The sequence below is a fragment of the Nicotiana attenuata genome, unplaced genomic scaffold, assembly GCF_001879085.1.
Source record: "Nicotiana attenuata strain UT unplaced genomic scaffold, NIATTr2, whole genome shotgun sequence".
NCBI classification, from domain to species: domain Eukaryota; kingdom Viridiplantae; phylum Streptophyta; class Magnoliopsida; order Solanales; family Solanaceae; genus Nicotiana; species Nicotiana attenuata.
The window spans coordinates 88,477-109,522 of record NW_017672105.1 but is presented as its reverse complement, the minus strand read 5'-3'; the positions used below and the strand labels follow the sequence as shown (position 1 = coordinate 109,522).

The window sequence follows — 21,046 nt, the reverse complement described above, 5'->3', positions numbered from 1 at the left end:
GATGGTAAGGAGGTGACAAAGATACTCCGGGTTTGAGAAAAATGGTTAAGGAATAAAGTCATGGAAATGGTTAGGTTTTTATCATAAAAAAGGTTTTTAAAGGATAACACAAAAAAATAACAATAAAATAGTAAAATTGTTGGTCAAACCAAAAGATTTTATAAGCGATAAAATTATAAGTTGGGATGACAACTTATAGCTTTATGCTGATTTTGGCTTATAAGTAATAAACATTTGATTATAAACACTTTTGATCTTACCAAATATGTAAATAAGCTGAAAAATATTTATAAGTTAATTTGACAAGCTTATAAGTTTAGCTAAAACACCATTTATATACACCATATGTGTATGTATAATATCTGTGTCTAAACGCCTTTCAGAATTAAATTCAACATTTTAGTTATCATAGCATGAGACGTTACACAAAAAAAATCTTATCAGCAGTTTCCAAAACGTTTTCCATTTAAAATCATTGCGGGATATCCTTTTTTAAATCTTTTTTTACTTTTCTTTTGAGGGTAACGAATTTGGTGGGCACAGATGCGCGCCGCCTCAGCCTTTGAAATCTTGTGGTCGCACACACACCATTGTCTCTCTTTCATTCTTTGCTCAACCCCACCACCTCCTCCACCAACCCACCAAACCGGTAAGCGAAAAAACAAAAAATAAACAAAAACAAGTTATTGCTGCGGCACCATCAACATCCCAACCATAGGTATTACTTTTCCACCAAACGTTTTTGGATCTGTTAAGTCTATTGCATATCTCTGTGAGATCTACTTCTTGGGTTGATGCTGTGTATTTCAGTTGTATGCCTATGTGTGCATGTAAGTAAAAACCTCATTGTTTGGTTGATATTAACCTTTCTATGAAAAGAGTGTGTTCAGTAATGCTTCTTTTTGTCTATGTTGGGCTTAATGTGTTGTTTTTCTTATGCCTGGGAGCTTTAGTTATAGAAGATATTTGTGAACATGTAATTCATTAAATGGCTGAATCAGTTACTATTGAATTTTGCAACAGCTAGAGAAACGAAGTTGAAAAATTCTGCAGAGCTTTTTACTTTTTAGGAAAATAAAAGAAAAATGAATCAACTTTTGGCTGCTCTCTTCTTTTGAAGAGGTGGTCAAAATTGTAGACAGTTTAGAACTTAAGAGTGGAGGTTTACACAAGATCGTTTCGTTCACTTGCTATAGCAGAATTGGGAGACTGAAAGTTATTTGGTAGTTTGCCTTTAGGGGGCAGTGGGGGATGCATTTTCAAGGGAGCAAGGGGAAAAAAAATATATTTTTGGTTTATGTTGCCAAGGAAATTTGAACTTTGACTTAGTCATCAACCCTTTCTAACACACTGTTTATTTATCACTTGCGAAGTGACCGATTTAGGATTTTAGACATCTCTAACTGCCACATTTTATTTTTTGCAGAGGGATTTGATTGGTGAACCTGCGATTTAGTTCTACAAGCAAAAATGAATTCTGCCATGTGCTCATCATCATCGTCATCCACGATTGCCTCTTCCTGCTGGCAGAATCTTCGAAGCAGAAAACATTATCTGTTAGCACCTGAACCTTTTGCAAGGGTTGGTGACTCAAGTATGATAGATACACTGCGAAGATATAACTGTAAGGAAGGGAAGGTTGTGATTTCAAGTCATTTGGTATCTGGACATTTGGATGCATCGCGTACAAGAAAAAAGTTGTTAAACCAGTCAGTTCCGAAGTTAGAATTTGTACGCACTCTGCTAATTGACAATTATGACAGTTACACTTACAATATATTCCAGGAGCTTTCAATTATTAATGGAAGTAAGCTCCCTATAATTCTTTGCCTTGAAGTTGAAATGAGTTTTGTACCTGTATTGGCTTGTTCATATAACTTAAATATCTACTCCTGAAAATGTGGTAGTATGTCTTTTTCTTATGCCTTCTGTATGTAGCAATCACAGTAGTTGGGAGTTTACTAGCACCTCACTTAAGGCTTTAAACAGTATTCTTTCTGGTTAATTTGTTTGAACACATTCGATGTTCTTAATGTCTCTCTGCTATAGTACATTTTAAAAAGTACCAATACTTGCTGAAATAAGTTGTACTTCTCTTAGACAAGAACTATTCTTTCTGCAGTTTTAATATGTCATGAAGTGGAAATTACTATCTTGAGCAGATCTATTTATAAATTTATTGTTGACGTTCTGCCTTGACAGACAACCCCCCCCCCCCCCCCCATAAAGACCGTATCATTAGCATTGTGCGTATGCAGAATCTAGCTATCCTCAGAGATACAGTGCTTTTTTTTCTTCTTACTCTTTTCGAAGAAAACTATCCAAGGAGTAGATCTTTTTTGTGTCGAAGGTCTTGTCCACTATCCATAGAGTTTTAGCAAATGTGACAGCAAATATTATAGTAATGTCAGCTTGAAGCTGTAGGTGGCATGTTATTTCTTCTTCTGTTCAGCAAATCAAGCAGCATTTTACATTATTCCTGCTCCTTTGAGCAGTTTGTTCCCTAATTAAATAAAGTGAAGAAATAGAAAATTTTAAAAAGGAGCCACTCGTATAATTCCCTTCATGTGAATACAATTTGTACTTATTGCATAAATAACTTTCATGTAGTAAAGGTAGGATTTGAAAAAATTTCTTCCCTTTCATACCTATAAGTTGCTAAGCCTCCCTCCGGCTATCTATGATAGGCCTCAATTTGGGTCCAGCTTGAACGTTTAGGGCCTGCCGTTTTTCTTACAACCATTGTTATCAAAGGCGCACTTAAGCCCTAAAGCGAGGCTCAAAACATATTGAGCGCTTTGCCTCGCTTAATGTCCCTTCAGTGTTGTCATCAAGGCTCTAAGGCATACTTTTCCTTCCCAATAAGTGTAATCCTGAAGAGGCGATACTAAACAATTGATATTTCACTTTATCGTAATTTCTTTTCAATTTCTTTGTCAACATATCCAACATTTATGCTTATATATATTAGTCTTGGACTACACATACATACTTGTAGTTTTTCGCTATTTGCGCCTTTCTTCTTTAAAGCCCACGCTTTATTTGCGCTTTGCGCTTAAAGCCCCAACAAACCTTAGAGCTTTTTTGCGCTTTTCGCATTTGATAACACAGCTTACAACATGGAAGAAAATGGTCACTTTTATCTTTTCAGAACTTTAAGAAAGAAAGTTCCTCATCTCTCTCCCCCCTCTCTTTTCTCTTCTGTTTTTCCCTTTTCCTTATAGAGGAAGTGAGAAAGCGTGACTTGTGACTTGTGATTCTGTTATTCATTTTTTATTGATCTATATGCTTTACACCTAAAGAGTATAATTTTTGGGAGCTATTCATGTTGAGATTATGAATGGAATTTCATTGCCTTCTTAATTGGTGAGGGCTATTTATAAGGCGTAAAACGGGAAATTTAGGATGATAAGATGAGAATAACATGAAACACTCTCACTTATAAAAAAGAAAATAAAAAATACGAATGCTTAGAAAGATGAGGGTGTGGGTTTTACTTGCACAGTAATAGTAAATATGTGCTTGTCAAATGCAGTGTTATCAAAGGCGAAAAACTCTAAAAGCACTTTAGGTCTATTAGGGATTTAAGCGCATAGTGCACTTAAAGTGTGGGATTTAGTAAAAAAAGACGCAACTATGGGAAAAAATAAAATATATATGTATTTCAAGGACAAAGTAATAAATTCATTTATAATGTTTATCTTTACAGACATACATTTGTTTTCTGATTATATTTGTTGTTTAGTGCCTCTTGATTCCCAATAAAACTCATGGGCAATGAGGCGCATGTCTTAGTGCCTTGCCTTACACTGAAGCGCAGCTTAAGTGAGGCGAAACGCCCTCCCTGAGATTTTCTGAGTTTCAGGACTTAAGCGCGCCTTAAATGAGCCTTTGACAACACTGGTCCAATGTCAAATTATCTGTAGGTGTCCAGTTTTTATTCTAGTCAGGTATTTCGATTCTCTTGTGAAAAATAAAAGAAGTAAAAAACAACTTTTTGGATTCTCAAATTAAGATTTAAGTCTCTTTTTTCCTAATATGTTTTCCTGATATGTGGATGCTTCTAGATTGTAACAAATTTGATAAATTGATGCCCGTTACCAATGTGCAGTTATTAGGACAAAGTGCACGCTAAGTGTTAGATACCTTCATCTTCTATTGTATTTTTGGCAATTTTGATTGGGTAGTCATTTGTATTAATCATCTAGGACAAAGTCATCTTTGAATAGGCAGTTTCCCAGTCTTTTTCTTAATTTTACTGGATAGACATGAGTCTGTGATGTGTCACATCTTTTAATTTTTATTTTGATACTGTGGCAGTGCCTCCGGTGGTGATTCGGAATGATGAGTGGACGTGGAAAGAAATTTATTACCACTTGTATGAAGAAAGGGCATTTGACAATATTGTGATATCACCTGGTCCTGGTTCTCCAACATGTCCAGCAGATATAGGTTTGACTTGGATTTATGAAATTTATGCCATCTACTTTCTTCTTTCCTTGTCTAAGACAACATAGATCTTCTTATTAACGTGTACTAAAATGCATTAACTTGTTAGAATCAGCACATTGGTAATTCACCCTTGCCTTAGCAATCCTGATTTTAAGTGTGTTCTACTGTTTTTTTTTTTCTTTTTAATTCATTCTAAATCATGACTTCCCAACACGGCTCCTTTATCTGTCCTAGACGAGGATAACATACAAGAGTGTGCGTAGTTTTGCTCAGTGTTAGAGGTTGATGCTATGAACTTGGAAAACTTTCAATATGTTGGTATTCTACCATACAGGAGGGTGTTGAATGTCTAATTGTCGTTTAACTTCAAATTTACTTGCTTGTTATGGTTTTTCGGAGTAGCCTTTCACGCCTTACACCTATGTTTCAGGAATTTGCCTGAGGCTCCTCCTTGAATGCATTGATATCCCTATACTAGGCGTCTGCCTTGGTCACCAGGTAATGTATCCATTTATATCTGTCTGTAATGTAATATTAATTCATTCTTTAGCATACAATTTTACATAGGATCTGTTTGAGCAAGTTTGTACCTGCAACCTTGCGTAGCCTGTCTTGCTGTTCTGTTCTCTCCTTTGCTACTTGTCAAACCTTTACCAAAATGTGATTCTGGTCGATTTTAGTGCTAAATTTCCTGTTCTTCTGTATGAGATAGAAAATTTTAAGTACTTGATAATTAATTGTTGTCAGGAAATAAATTTATGGGAGATGGTATTTCGAAAATCTTATCACCTTATGTGTTACGTGGAGAAAGCAACAGTATGTACGGAATATAGAAAGTATCTTACAAAATACAAGGATTGCCTATGGTTGCTACGTGGAGAAAGAAACACTATGTACGGAATATAGAAAGTATATTACAATACGAGGATTGGCTATGGTTGCATAATATTTTTTAGACAGAACACGTAGGTGGTCCCCTAAACTTGCCATTTTTTCTCTTGTTTTGACGCCTGAACTAAAGGTATTACCTATTGAACATTTGAAGTGAAGACAAATTGTGTCAATTAGACACACATTTGACAGTTCCAAACTAACGTAGGTGCATGAAAACTACTCACTTTAATGTGGCAAACAACACCAATAAGAAAAACACATGTAAACCAAAAAGAGAGAGACACATGTGAAAATAAAGTCTATATCTGCAAAAGAAAAAAGGCAAAAAAAAGAAGAGGTGGCTGAAAGGAAGAGAAGTTGGTGGAGGAGGGCGGTGGCCGAATTTGAGAAAGAGATGGTGGTGGTGTTCGGTCCCTCCAGCATGAGCATGAGCCACGAAGCACCATCAGTAATAGAGAGCTGCCAGGGTGGATTCCCGACCAATGCGGCTCCAATCGAAATTCTTAACACAACAGATCAACCTAATCAACCCACCAACCCCTTCCATGGAATTATGTAGAGTTGCGTTTCAGTACTCTAGTGTAGATTCACGCATAGGTTATTGATCTTAAATTTGAGTAGGTGGAATTCAATTATTTTCTGTTAACACTTTAAGAAATGGAAAATAGGATGAGAGTTGAAGAGGTGAAAACCAGAAAAAGGAAAAAAGAAAGAAAAAAAATCAGATGGCCAAAATGAGCAGTGTCTCAGAAGCAGCTTTCAATAGTTACACGAAGTTCTATTAAAAGTTTCATGACTTATATCTTAAAATTTTAAAACATATAGAGAGATTTGGTAAGGTCCTGGAGAGTGAGTGTTGAGCAGCGTGAAGCCTTTTCTGTCTGGATCTGAGGTGGCTGGATTTAAGGAGGGACAAGAGGTGGTGGGTTGTGCAGTGGCGCGGCGGTGGTGGAATTTTGGGGGAAGGGGTGTTTGTTTGTGGTGGTTTGCACGGTGGTGGAGGAGGCATGGTGGTGGTGGTGGTGGTGAAGCAGCAGCTATAGTGGTGGAGATGGTGGCGGCAGGTTACCGAGGAGATTGCAGAAAAGACATTGAAAAAAAATAATTATTCTCATGCGTTCAAAAGTGGTGTATTACACTGATGGTGCCACGTCAGCGGTGTGTGTCTAGTTGACACAATTTATCTTCACTTCAAGTGTTCAATAGGTACTACCCTTAGTTTAGGTGTCAAAATGAAAAAAAATGGCAAGTTTAGGGGGCCTATCTATTCTGCCTATATTTTATGTCATTACACTATATTCAATTGATCTTCAAATATCCTGCTTCTTTCCTTTTATTCCAAATTTCTTCACCAACTGGCTAATAGTGTTGTCTATAACTTTAAGGTGGTTATTGATAGCTAAAGGCCTAACAACGTGATATTAGTTATGGTGGCAATTGCAGCATGTTGTCAGCTAGATATTATTATTGACATGTCACATGTGATAATGGTGTTTTTTCTGCAAAAGATACATTTTAAAGTAATATATTGCCAAAAACATGTTATCTGCTCCTTCACTTCTTCGACTGGTGGGTGTACAAAATAAGGTACTCTTTTGCACCGTTTTGCTTATGTGTGATTAAATGATGTAGGACATCTTGCTTTCAAATTCATTTCAGAGCAGTTTCATTGAAATTTCTGCGAATATATTTTGCTTGCATATCTATGTTAATTCTCTTCAGTTTACCAAGCTAGTACCCGCAACATATTATGAACTAAATCTGAGTTGAACTAGCAACTTATGTTTTCCTACCTGTAGTTTCTATGCTTCTTGTGTTGTGTCTGTTCATACACATTGCTCTATTTTTACTTCCTCTAAATTTTGCTTTGGTCTTGGTATCAATAATCTATCATGTGTTTATACCTATCTTCTATCTTATTAATTCATTGTTAGAGATAACCCTGGGTACTTTCTTCAGATTGTGTGGTTAATAGATCTTGTGTAAGCACCCACCCGTTCCCAGGAAAACAATCATAGATATTCAACTCTTGATGTGTAGGTACAAGCCCCTAGTAGTGTCTTTGTAGATTTATCTGTAGGAGCTAAAGAGTGAACTTGATTTTCAAATGATTAAACAGGCTTTGGGATATGCGCATGGGGCTCAAGTTGTGCATGCACCTGAACCTGTCCATGGTCGTTTGAGGTATATGAACTGCGTTCTAAGTGTTCTATTTTTGTTGTCTTTTGTTTTTGTTTTTCTTTTTTTTTTTTTGAAAATTTTCTCGGTATTATATTAACTAATGATCATTTGAAACAATAAGTTATTGTCTCATTGAAATATGCATCTATATCTACTTGATAAGATAGTGATTTGATACAGCAACATTACAATTTGAAACCAAGTTATTAATAGCTTATTGGAAACACTTATAGGTTTCAAAGAGAAGGTTTCCTGATCTTCAGAATTCACAGTCAGGAGCTTAACATCTTTACTCCTCATTTTGTGGTTTCTCATGTTAGTGAAGACTTAAATATGATATTTTCTGCTGGGCAGCTGTGGTTCATTTTTGGTCACTCATACTTTTCTCGTTTTCAAAATGTCTTTCTTTCTTACTGTGCAGTGATATTGAGCACAATGGTTGTCAATTGTTCCATGAAATTCCTTCGGGAAGAAATTCAGGATTCAAGGTCTGTTTTATATCAATTTGCTATTCAGGTTTTCTATGTTTTGGTGTTGCGATTAGACACGTAAGCACATTAACAGCACTAGCTGGTTTCTTCACTTCTTTTTCCTCAATTCATTTGTGTGTTTAGATTTTAGAGACTTGAGAACATCATTTAGATGATAAACTGAAAATTATACAGGGTTCATCTGTGTTTTACCGACAACCATATGATTGGTCACCCTCCATATAAGAGAGAGTAAGAGTTTTAGTCAAGGCTTGTTTTGTTGGTTTGCAATTAACATACACGGGGAAGCACAAAAGCATCTTGCATATTCTCATGGTTGTGTCAGACTGGTAGCTATGTGGGATCAACACACATGCCTTACATGCATGAGTGGATGACCATGGTACATTTAAGGAAGGTAGAAACAAGGAGAAGGATGAATCTTAGTTTCCAACTAAAGTAGTTGGATGCACAATGTAAGAATAAGTATCAGAGCAGCAATTTGAGTGTAGTTTCTCAACTTTGAGTGTTAGTTTTGGAAATATAATCATTGTAATGACACTTAAGATTAAAAATGGAAGTGAAAAATAGAAAGCAGGGGATGCTTTTATTGGCATTATTGGATATAGCTTGGGGGGTTAAGTTAAACTTCTACTCGAGTAAAATGGAAGTTCAGTCACTTCATATATCATTCCGATAATATCTACCTGATCTGGGGCTCGTCATTACTACTGGCATTGTCTTTTAGAGTAGAAAATAATCTTGTCATTCTCTTCGTGTATTTGTAGTAGGGGTGGCAAATAGGTTGTTCGGACTGAAGTTGGGCGGGTCAAGATGGGTTGAGTAAATAAATGGGCTTGCCCAACCTTGCCCAGAGTTCATTTGGGTCAAGAGGGCTAAACAATGGGTTGTAACCCAACCCGCCCAATTTTAACCCAGATCTTTACAATATTCTCAACTTTTAAACAAATCAAAATCCAATATTTAAAAATATATTCTCAAATAATCTCCTCTGACTCAAATCATGATATGTTGTGAATTATATTGTGATACCTAAAAACTAGCTCAGTACCCGTCCTTTATTTTATTGATATAAATTTTATTTGTTATTTGCTCTGTTGTGATAATGTATTTCTTCTTTATTTTTAGATTTTTTTTCATGTTTGATGATTATTTTTGTTAACAACAGTCAGTTAAATAAATCATTCGACATCATGTAAGAAAGTACTCATTTTGTTGAAATTAAATAAAATACTTTTTCTACGTCATGAAAAGAAAGTACTCTAAATAATATTTTAATATAGGGTAGGGCTAGGTGTATGGGTAGGGGTGGGGGATGGGTGGGGTAGGGGTGGGGTGGTGGGGGTTGGTTGGGACGGGGAAGGTTGAAAAAGAGTTTTGGTATTTTTTTTGAGAATGGTAACATGTTTTATAAATCAATGCCTGTCCAAAATCATATATTCATATGCACAGAAGAAGAGCAAAATAAAAGACACAAAAAACCTATCCTTGCAATTTACAGAGCTTCCAAAATATCTAGTATAGCTTCAGTATCCACTGAGGTTTCTTCTTTACACCAAAAATGGAACAACAAAAGATAGTTCATCTTGATCTTCTGAATATTATTACCATGCCTTCAAAGCATCTCAAGTTTCCTTCCTTGGGATGGGGAAGGTTTTTCTTTTTGAGAAACTGGAGAATTTTTATTGATAAGACTACGTAACGTCCATTACAAGATCTAGTGGATCATTACCAAAGGATGAAAGGCCATAGATGGCATTTAGGTTACCAAACTTGGCAAGTTTCCTACAGCTACTTTCACAGACTAGTTTATTTATTGAAGAAAAACCCTACTTGTCCTCCAGCATCTTGGACTCAACAAAGGTAGGGGTTACAACATAACAGACTAAACCACATTGCCTTGGTTGCTTGGTTCCTTCCTGAGCTAGCAGGTGAGTAACTTCATTTCCTTCTCTAAAGCTATGCCGGAGCACCACTTCCTTGTCGTTCTGGGAGATCAATGACCTGCATGATTGAAGTAAAAAATCGTAAGAGGTGTTGCCTTCTTTCAAAAGATCGATTACCTGTGTTGAATCCGTTTCTACTTCACAAGGCCATAAATTGTGTTGTGAGATAAAGTCTAGGCCCTTAGACAGTGCCATAATCTCTGCATGAGTACAATTTACAGCTTGAACTCTTTGATGGAATCCCATGATCCATTCTCCTGCGTTATTTCTTATGACTCCTCCTATTCCTGCACGATTCTGGTGAAAAGCTCCATCTATATTTAGCTTAAACCAACCAGCACGGGGTTTGTGCCAATGAGTGTTGCAAATAATATTTTTAGAGGGAGAGCTTTCTCTAGTAGTTAGTAAAGCGAATTCAATCGCTTGTTTGATGACGGAAGAGATTAAGACATGGTTAGAAGAATTGTTTTCGAGGTTATTATTTCTATTTAACCAAAGATTCCAAATTGCATAGGGAAATAATTGGGACCAGGTAAGTATAGAAGAAGGAATAGACGGGTTAGAATTTTTCAATTTGTCTACCCAAAGGTCATCCTCGCAAGTAGGCCAGTTGGTACTAATGTTCAGGGATTGCCAAAATTTTTGTGCAATAATGCAGTGAATAAAAATATGGGGAATGTCTTCTTCTTGTTGACGACATGCAGTGCATATTTTATCTACATTCATTCCTATATGGTGAAGATAGGATCTAGAGGGTAGTCTATTATGGTATCTACATTCATTCCTAATGGGGAAGGTTGACAAAGAGTTTTGGTATTTTTTTTGAGAATGGTAACATGTTTTATAAATCAATGCACAAAAACTGTCCAAAATCATATATTCATATGCACAGAAGAAGAGCAAAATAAAAGAAACAAAAAACCTATCCTTGCAATTTACAGAGCTTCCAAAATATCTAGTATAGCTTCAGTATCCACTGAGGTTTCTTCTTTACACCAAAAATGGAACAACAAAAGATAGTTATCTTGATCTTCTGAATATTATGACCATGCCTTCAAAGCATCTCAAGTTTCCTTCCTTCCAAATTGTCCACCAAATGCATGGAGGAATCATCTTCCATCTGCTCTTCTGCCTGGGTAGGCCTCCTCCTTGTCAACCTGTTATTGTTCTTTTTTGAGATGAATCTAGTTGTGTTGAAATCCCCACAAACTATCCAGGGACCACCAAACAAACCTCTAGAAGCTCCTACTTCCTCCCATAACCCCTTTCTTCCTCTTCTAGTAGTATCTGGACCATACACCCCGTCAAGTGCCAGGTGAAATCCTGTCCTTGAGCCTCAACCTCAAAATGACAAGTTAAAGAATGAAGCCCAATATTTAAAACCTCTCCCTTCCAGATTCTCCTATCCCACATCATTATTATACCCCCTCTTGTGCCACTAGCCTCCAGGCAGCCAAAACTAACACCTCTGTTTGGCCAGAGTTGTTTCACTATCTCTACTATATCACCTTACCTTTGTTTCTTGAAAGCAAAACACATCTGCTTTCCACTTCTGAACCATACTATTCACCTTTCTCCCTTTTTCCTCCCTATTTAATCCCCTCACATTCCATGAAATAATTTATAGGGGAAAAAACATAACTAGGCAATATTTAAGAAATTATTTCAGAATCCTAGCAGGAATTAGTAATTAACAAATTTGGTGTTAATTAGTTACAATCCTAACCCAAACCTATAGCGCTTGACCAAAAATCACATTTCGACATTTGTGAACAGTTCCAATCAAACAAATGATTCTTTATTTGACCGAAAATGAGGCCTATTAATTATCGAAAATTAGTCCTATTAATATTTATTCCTACCAAAATTTTTGATCAGATTATACAATCCATTAATTACCTTCCATACATATCTCTCTTCTACATTAATGTCACAACCAAAACATGCAAGAATCCTCCAAAGAAAATTAGCACTTTAATTTTCTAGTTGTTAATTTTCGTATATAGTAAGAAAAATATAATTAGATTAAATGAAACATTATAATTATTTTGTGGATCTGTAAACTTAAAGTTGTTTTCATAATACATGTATTTGCTTCAATATTCTAGTAATATATATATAAACATATATATCTTGTTACTGTGTATACATAATATACATCAAATACAAACAATATATCACATATACGGAGTATATATTTAATTTGTCAAATATACTTAAACTTTATATAGATCACATCAAGTATATGTAATTTATACATTAAATATATATAATACATATATCAAATCTGTATATTTGTTTATACGTCATATATACAAAAATATACGTTGAATAACTATAAAATGTGTTTGGTATAGTCAAATATAGATAATATATTCATCACTACATATTTAAAATTACCTTGTAAAAAATATATCACATATGTATATATACACCTACAAACATGGAATAAAAATGTTGATTGATTTAGACTGTGTTTGATATAATAATGGAAAATAGAAATTTTAAGAGGAACCTGTTAAGGGGGAACTTTTATAGAAAAATGGTAAGTTTAGATTAGTGATGAGAGAGAAATATGGATAAATTAATATGGTTCAAAATTAATTCCTTAAATTGTGGATTATGTTTTAAAATTTAAAGACCACTAAACGTACATGACCTTCAAAAAATGCTGTAATTGTAAATGAATGTGCTCTTTTTGGAATAAAGCAAAAGTAATGTTTTTTATATAAATATTATTTAATAAGTAACTGACAATGTAAAAAACTCTAATTTATACTTTCATGGATGATCCTCAATTGTCGCTCTCCCCGTTTCTACACCTTGGCCCATTCCCCTTGAATTTCATATTAAAAACCAGCCCCTTTACCTCATGAATGCCTTTGAATTTTGTGTCGTAGCAATAGCCTTCCCTGCTCCTGTTTTGCTCTGTTTTCTTCTGCTATCAATTTTCATAAAGAGTGCTAGAGCTTCCTTCTCACACCCTAAAAAATCCATCCCAAATTGATCTGATGATATTACTGTGTACCCATAAAGTTGGGTTAATTTGGGCTAGCCCAAACCAGCCCATCTTCAAAATCGTTCTAGCCCAAACCCATTCAAACTTGGGCGGGTCAAATGGGTTTGGGTTAGTTTTGCCACCCCTAATTTGTAGAAGGGGATGGAGGTGTATAAAGCATATTATTCTTGTCCTAATAATCATAAAATATAAACTCTTTTTGCTTTAAATGTTTTTGAAATAGAAGTGGTAGGCTTCCTGAGGTGGTGACTTGTGTTAGTCAGTGCTTTTTTAAAGCAAAAAGTACAAGAAATGACAAGACTCTTGGGGCTTTAGGTGAAAAGCGAGGTGATGAAGCACCTGCTTCTTTGATGTAAAGCACACAATATACAGAAAATACAGAAATTGTCTAGCAAGTGGGATTATAGTATGTATTATTAGCAAGTACATTTCTAATTTCGATATCCAATATAACATAAACAATATTAATCAACAACTCAAATTAAATATCATTTTAAGGTCAACAAGCTCACAACAAGATAACGTCAATCACTACTATGATCTTCAATTTCAACCAATTGGTTAACTGCTTTATAAACAATATTGAAATTAGCTGTAATTTTAAAGAGATACTATTTATTGTCCTGTATTTAGGCTATAATTAAAGAATCGGAGAATAATTAGAGAACAAACAAGAAAAGGAGAAAAATTTATCGTTGACATCAAGAAAGGGTAGGATAGAGCAGAAGAAAGCCTAAAACAGAAGTAGTAGAAGTAAAAGACGCAGACGGAAGAAGAAAAAGAAGAACAAGTTATCTTGAAGATGAAATCATTAAGAATGAAGCAAGTCAAAAGAAGTATAAGAAGAGTTGTTGCAAACTGTAGAAGGAAAAAAAAATTAAGAGAAAACTGAAACATACATCAGCAGGAATCCTAGTACTAAAATTGCAAAAGACAATATTTTATCTCTTTTGGAGTTTTAACCTTTTAAAGTCTAAATTCAAAGAAGCGATTGGTTCTAACTTGGATGGCTGGCTTTGTGTGTTCCTTTGAAGCAAGAACTCTCACTTCGCATTGCTTCATCGCTTTAAGAGACAGACTGATCACTTCTAAATAAGTGATAGTACTTGTGTAATTTTGTGCTACCTGAAGCTTTACATCGATCTTTAAATATAGAACAATTTAAATTTTTCTGTGGTTTAGATAACAAAGAGAAGATGGCAATCATAGAAGTAACTTTATCTTGGTTGAACTTTCTTGACACATTTCAGGTGGTTCGGTACCATTCCCTTGTAATAGACCCAAAGTCACTCCCAAAGGAACTCATTCCCATAGCTTGGACCTCTACCACTGAGACACTCCCTTTCCATGGTGTTGGACAATCCGATTCATTCTTTCATGCATCCAAAGAAGCAGAAGATATTTTCCATGGGATGTCGGAGTTATCAAGTGAATCAAAGGAGGTGCAGGGTGGAAAAGTCCTTATGGGTGTCATGCATTCTAGTAGGCCTCACTATGGATTGCAGGTGAGTTTGGTCATTCACTTTGCATGAGAATCTGCTCCTCTTTTACTAGTATGTAACATGGATTTGCCTTTGCTATCAGTTCCACCCGGAGAGTGTTGCAACGTATCATGGAAGACAGCTTTTCAAAAATTTCCGGAAAATCACAGAGGACTATTGGCTCAGGTTAACGTCAGCCTCCATCAATGAGAGAAGGGTTCATTATGCTGGTAACTGCACTATAAAATAGAGATAGTTCGATTGAGCTACTTATTTAGTCTCCTATACTCTTTGAGTCCTTTCCATGGGATTGGATTATTTGTTTATGAAAGAATTACAAGAAAATACACATGACTTTACACCATAACAAAAAATGGCCCATGTTTTTAAGTTTTACCCGACCTAGCCCATATTGTACATATTTTGAAAGCACTAGCAAATTCAAAATCTGTGTTCTTACAACCATTGCTTCTAAAAGCTATGGAGTTAAATCTATGTTCTCATAACCATTGCTTTCAATCTCTCTTCTTCTCACATCTTCTACATATGCTTCAAGGGGCCTTGTATTTTCTGCTTCTCCCCTTGTGTCACCTGGTTGCAATGTAAGAAAATGGAAGAGTAGAAGTCCACCATTGACGGTCATTCAAAGATTTGCTTTCGAAAATAGGATTTTTTGAGTGTGTTAGTTGTTTGGATTGGGTGTTGTTCCAATTGATTGAAAATATCAAAAGGATTCAAAATTTAAATTTGAAGTACATTTGAGTAAGATTTGAGTTAAATTTCAGAAAAGATGCAAGGAAGAAAACGAAGTCAATTTTTTGTATAATTATGTATAATCTTGTATAATAGTATATATGCGTGTATAAACACTTCTTATACGCTATTATACACTTTTATACACCTTTATACAAGCGCCTGTAGACGAACTTCTTTCACAATTTTCTTATACAATTCTTGTTCAAAACCAGTCCAAATCTCCATTAAATGACTTCAAATTTTATATACAACCTCTTTATACTGTTTTTAACAAGTCTAAATAACACCCACTCCAAATTTCTCACAAAACCAAATTCGGAATATAAACCCACATATTTAAGTTTGTTAAAAATCTAATTTTTACCACCCAATTGGATTTGGTTTGTTGAACTAATATTTGAGTTACAGTTACTGATTCGAAAATTAACTTAAAAGCTTGAGCAATCTTTTTTAAAAATTAAATAGTAATTTCGAGAACCTATTGGAGTTGAATGTTGAGTATAGCCTATTATTTTGGGCTAGTTGGTTGTAAATTGAAATATGGGCTATAAAATTGAAAAGTAGGGAGCACAGTTGTTCTTATGTGAAATTTTCCCTTTGTTTATTATAGAACTTTACAAATGGTTGTGTCAAAAAGGTGTCTGAATTTCCTATCATTTCTCGGGTTCATTAAATGTACTTACAAGTAATTAATTTTGATTGGTTGTCTTGTATGCATCTCATATGCTATTTTACCAAGCATGTAATTCCTAAAACCAGCAGCTAAGTGCTTTCAGTTTTTCCTGCTCTGTGTCAGTAGAGTGTTCCCACATTTACTCTGAGCGGTAAATTTTACTTAGCATGCATGCAGGTTCCTATTGTAAGCCCGCTGTCCCAAGGTGCTGCACGAAATGGGCATCTGGTGAATAAATCGGTTGAGCGGAGAACTGTCAAAATGGATGAAATCTTAAATCTATCACATCCGAAGTACAGTGTAAAATTTTTGAAGATGACATGGAAAAAACTAGATTGCTCTGTCAGCCAAGTTGGTGGAGCGGAAAATATTTTCTGTGAACTATTTGGAGATCAAAAGGCTAAAAACAGTTTCTGGCTGGATAGTTCTTCAATAGAAAAGGTCCTTTCTTCTCCAGCTTGTTGTAGTTTCAGCACCTTCCATGATTCTTTTTTTGGTTGTCACTGGATTTTGGAGCATGTTTCAAATTGCATTGCATCTGTCATATCTTTTGTTCATATCGTTAAAGTTTCTTCTTTATTGCTCTCTCAAGCCCCCCACACCCCAAAAAAAAAAATCTATTGCCACTTTTGTGTCAGTTTAAATTTTAAAAGCAAGAAAATCAGATTCAATAGTTTCTTAGGGTAGTTTTTATTGAGTGGTTTATCAAATGAAATGTAGAGGGTAGGTTAAAAGAATTTTTCAAGATTCTTGTGAATTCTAATTTTCATCTGTTGAAAGGTTCTTTTTCTCTTCCTTCCCCCCCTCCCCCCCTTCTAACCATGATTCAGTTTATTCAGGGAAGGGCTAGATTTTCCTTTATGGGGGGAAAAGGAGGTTCACTCTGGAAGCAACTTACGTTTAGATTGTCAAATCGCAGGTGAAAATCTCTTCAAATATTTCCTGAGTGCCTTACTTTAGATCTTTCCATTTCTCAACTGATCTCTGCTTGAATGCTACATCATTTTTCAGTAACACGTTGCTTTATATTTTCAGTGACATAATGTGTAAAGGAGGTGATCTATCAGTTGAAGATGCTTATGGCCATGTTAAAACTACATTTTTGGAAGATGGATTTTTTGATTATATAAATAAGGTAGTTTCTGACGATTTCTTTCAATTTGTGCCACTGAAATTGAAAATCACCACCTCAGTCAATGTCACAGTCCTCAGTAAATTGGGGCAGGACAAGCAGATGAAATGCTATGGTGGGATATTCCCATTAACAAGTTGACCGGGGGCAATAAAATAACATGTTTTCCAATATCTTCGGCTTCTTAGAAAATCTGTTCATCTGATGTCCTATTTAATTTTTTGTATGCAATGGCTGTTTTCTTTGTGTTTATACTTATGGTTCATTTTTATGTAAGTATAATTTCGGGCTCCTTTTTGTTTTGTGTTCAGGAGAGGCTCCCCCCCTCTTTCATTAAGGATGTTGTGTTCCTTCCAAGAATTATCTAGATTGATGAATTTTGTTTGGAAGAATATTTTTGAGTATTATTTCGCACATGAGTATTCTAATTAGGTCCTATATCTTTGCACCAGGAGCTCCTATCATTTTGTTTCGATGAGATGGATTATGAAGGATTACCATTTGATTTCTATGGTGGCTACATTGGTTATATCGGGTATGTCGTGATTTTATGTCAAATAATCTGAATCCTCCTCCTACTCAATTCTGTTAAGTACTTCTAAATGTTTCAAAGATTTACTTTGTATGTTTGGAAGTTCTCTTTCCTTTTTTTTTTTTGGCTCGAATCATTCACTGCTGCATGTAGGGGGTAAAAGAAGTTGCATAAATTGGACGGGTGCATGAGAAATGTCATCTGCTCATGTAGATATGGCTATGTCTGGTTTTCTGTCGTTTTCTGTCATTGTTAAGTTTTATGACAAATTAAGTCAAGCATAGCAGAAAGCTTCACATTCTTATCATCTGTGGTGGTTCTATGCTAGGTAGGACTCAAATATAGTTGATCTCTAGGTGGTTGGGTTGTTAAACTTAGTTCATTTTTGCATGTGCGTTTGGAGGAAGAATTTTTTCTCATGACTTGATCTTCTTGTGGTTTTCTCGAGACAGGTACGATCTCAAAGTTGAATGTGGCATGGCATCTAATCGTCATAGATCGAAGGCACCAGATGCTTGTTTATTCTTTACGGATAATATTATTGTCATCGATCATCAGTGTGACGACATATATACTTTGTCACTACACAATGTGAGCACAACTAGTACTTCTTACTTGGATGATGTGGAGAAGAGGCTACTCGACTTGAGAGCTTCTATGACCAAAAGGTTGCAATCACGGGCATCTCGAGGATCGGCAGTGGTCCAACTAAAATCAGGTTTTTCTGCTGAGAAATCAAGAGAGGAGTACATCAAAGACGTTAAGAGTTGTCAAGATTTCATAAAAGAAGGAGAAAGTTACGAGTTGTGTCTTACAACCCAGATGAGAATGAAATTGGGGGAAATAGATTCTCTGGGACTTTATCTTAATCTCAGAGAAAGAAATCCCGCACCATATGCTGCCTGGCTTAATTTTTCAAGGGAAGACCTAAGCATATGTTGTTCTTCTCCTGAAAGGTTCCTACGATTGGATAGGAATGCAATTCTGGAAGCAAAACCCATAAAAGGGACTACAGCTCGTGGTTCCACCCCTAAAGAAGATGAATTTCTGAAACTGCAATTAGAATACAGGTACAGAAATCGAAGGGTCATAATAGTAGCATCTAAACTCAAATTCGCGGTGACACTTATTTTCCTCAGGAAGCTTTCTGACTATCGACTTGTGTTACCTTTTATCTTATATAGTATGTTTCCTGTCATGTCAAAACTTCATTTCTCCCAGACGTTCTAGTCTTTTATGCTGTTGTTAGTTCTTCTCAACTCTGGCACTTATATACATGCTTTTTAGCCTCTAATACTGGTTGGGTCATCCCGTCAGTCACCTTTACTTTGTCTGCTTAAGTTGTTTAGTTCTTTATTTAACTTCTATATTCAGTTTTGAAATAGTATTTCTGACCATCTGGTGGCTGTATGATTGTGTCATAAGCTGTCTTGGAACAGAACTCATGCTTACTAATCCGACCAAGTTCTGTATGCTTTGTCACAGTGAAAAGGATCAGGCGGAAAATCTGATGATTGTTGACCTGTTGAGGAATGACCTCGGGCGTGTGTGTGAGCCTGGCTCTGTTCATGTCCCACATCTCATGGAAATAGAATCCTATGCAACAGTTCACACCATGGTCAGTACGATTCGGGGGAAAAAGCGATCAGACGTAAGTGCAATTGATTGTGTTAGAGCTGCATTTCCTGGTGGGTCAATGACAGGTGCACCAAAGTTGAGATCGATGGAACTTCTTGATCATCTTGAAAATTGTTCTAGGGGCATCTACTCGGGCTGCATTGGATTTTTCTCTTATAACCAAGCATTTGATCTCAACATTGTGATAAGGACTATTGTCATACACGAAGGAGAAGCTTCAGTAGGAGCAGGGGGAGCCATTACAGCTCTTTCAGACCCCGATGATGAGTATGAAGAAATGATTTTGAAAAGTCAAGCACCCACTAAGGCTGTTCTTGAACATCAGAGCAGCATCATCTTCTCAGACACATAAGTGACATGACCACTTGAAAAACCCAGTGAAGAATAGGGGTATAGGGGAGCAAATGCAGCTTCTTGTAGTTAAAAGGGGGAGAGGAAACTGTGGATGAGTAGCAGGTAGCCTATGATTCATACAAATATTCGTCAGCGCAGCCTATTCATTCTTTTGATCGCGGTTATTGGAAAGTATAGCCATTATAACATACAAATCTACACTGATCTGCAGCGACTAAAATACTGTACATAGGATTCTGAAGGACCTGCAGGAATTTACAGAAATGTTTGTAAACCTGTAATAATACTGAATCGATAGTTCACATGTTTGATTCTTTATTGTAAAATCGTCGAACAATTATTTTATTTGGCTGACTTTTCCCACTTGCACAACTTTATGACTGCTCAATATGCTTGTGATATTAATGTTTGTAAGGTGCTCATCGGGCGGATCGGGCGGATAATTACACTTAACGGTTCGGCTTATCGGTTATCGGATTATAAATATAGTAATCCGCTAGCCATCCAATAAGACAATGGGCAGATTGGTATCGGATTAATAATTATCGGACGGTTAATGGACGGTTTATGGGCTAGACCAAATAGAATATATCAAAAACATATTGTAGAGAAACTATTAGCCAATCAAAAATCACAAAGGTGGCAGCTAAAATGAGATCTTGTAGTTACAGTGGAGGAACGAAACGACGACTCAGTGGTATAGCCCTGGAGGTCCAAAGTTGGTTATTTTGAATGAACCGGTAGCTAGTGGTAATTAGAGTTATTACTTTTATGCTAAAAATAATTTCTGTTCAACATTTTCTTTTCCTGATACCTTTATAGACTACTGCTATGGATACGAGAACATGATGCGAAAAAAGGGCGTGCCATTATCTTGACAGTCCATTCAATGAAAGAAGCTGATATCTTAAGCGACTGCATAGCGGTGATTAACGGGTTAACGGTTTATCCGATAAAAAAATTGAGTAATCCGTCCCCAAACCGTTAAGCCATTAATTATAAAATCTCAATCCGTTCACTATCCATTACCCCGACAATCCGATACCAATAAGCCAATAAGCCATCGGTTTGGTTCGGTTAATGGTTGCGGTTCGGTTTTGAACAGTCCTAGTTTGTATATGAGGAATGGGAAATCTTTCCACGTAGATGTGATGCTATTTTGGATCTTGATCATTCATTTTGTTGTGCGTAGCGGTCAAGAACTGACCTGAGCCAGAAGGAGGATCTGATTGGACATCTGCAGTCATCTATTAGAAATTGTGCAATAAAAGATATAGTTGTGAGAATGAAATCATATATTCTTTCATTTTGTAATAGATGTGATAATAATGCATACGTATTATGGTTGGTCATCCATTGATTTGTGTTGAACTTCACCTATATGAGCTTCACCTTGTTGGTTATAAGATGGAGAACGAGATGAGTTGTGGTATGTTAATATATAGCGTTAAACTCAGCTTATTCTGAATCCTCATAATAATGAATATCAACTTCACC

General features: G+C 35.9%; 1 protein-coding gene across 2 annotated transcripts; it reads left to right on the top strand.

Moving 5' to 3' along the window:
* Positions 1-505: 505 nt before the first annotated feature.
* Positions 506-19,921, top strand: LOC109211857 (aminodeoxychorismate synthase, chloroplastic). Of its 2 annotated transcripts, none has more exons than XM_019375443.1 (14): positions 506-718; positions 1,427-1,807; positions 4,321-4,452; positions 4,883-4,950; positions 7,466-7,530; positions 7,949-8,015; positions 14,234-14,488; positions 14,568-14,694; positions 16,060-16,334; positions 16,733-16,812; positions 16,929-17,028; positions 17,478-17,560; positions 18,010-18,627; positions 19,043-19,921. In XM_019375443.1, the coding sequence occupies exons 2-14, from the start codon at positions 1,471-1,473 to the stop codon at positions 19,545-19,547; spliced, it is 2,712 nt and encodes a 903-aa protein (XP_019230988.1). In that variant the 5' UTR covers positions 506-718; positions 1,427-1,470; the 3' UTR covers positions 19,548-19,921. The 2 variants fall into 2 exon arrangements, with proteins under 2 accessions (XP_019230988.1, XP_019230987.1); XM_019375442.1 differs by having other exon boundaries at positions 506-830.
* Positions 19,922-21,046: the final 1,125 nt, after the last annotated feature.

Coding starts and splice junctions, on each gene's coding strand:
- LOC109211857 (XM_019375443.1), top strand. CDS start 1,471: ATGAATTCTGCCATGTGCTCATCATCATCGTCATCCACGATTGCCTCT. Junction 4,453..4,882: donor AACATGTCCAGCAGATATAG/GTTTGACTTGGA, acceptor CCTATGTTTCAG/GAATTTGCCTGAGGCTCCTC. Junction 17,029..17,477: donor TTTTTGATTATATAAATAAG/GTAGTTTCTGAC, acceptor TCTTTGCACCAG/GAGCTCCTATCATTTTGTTT.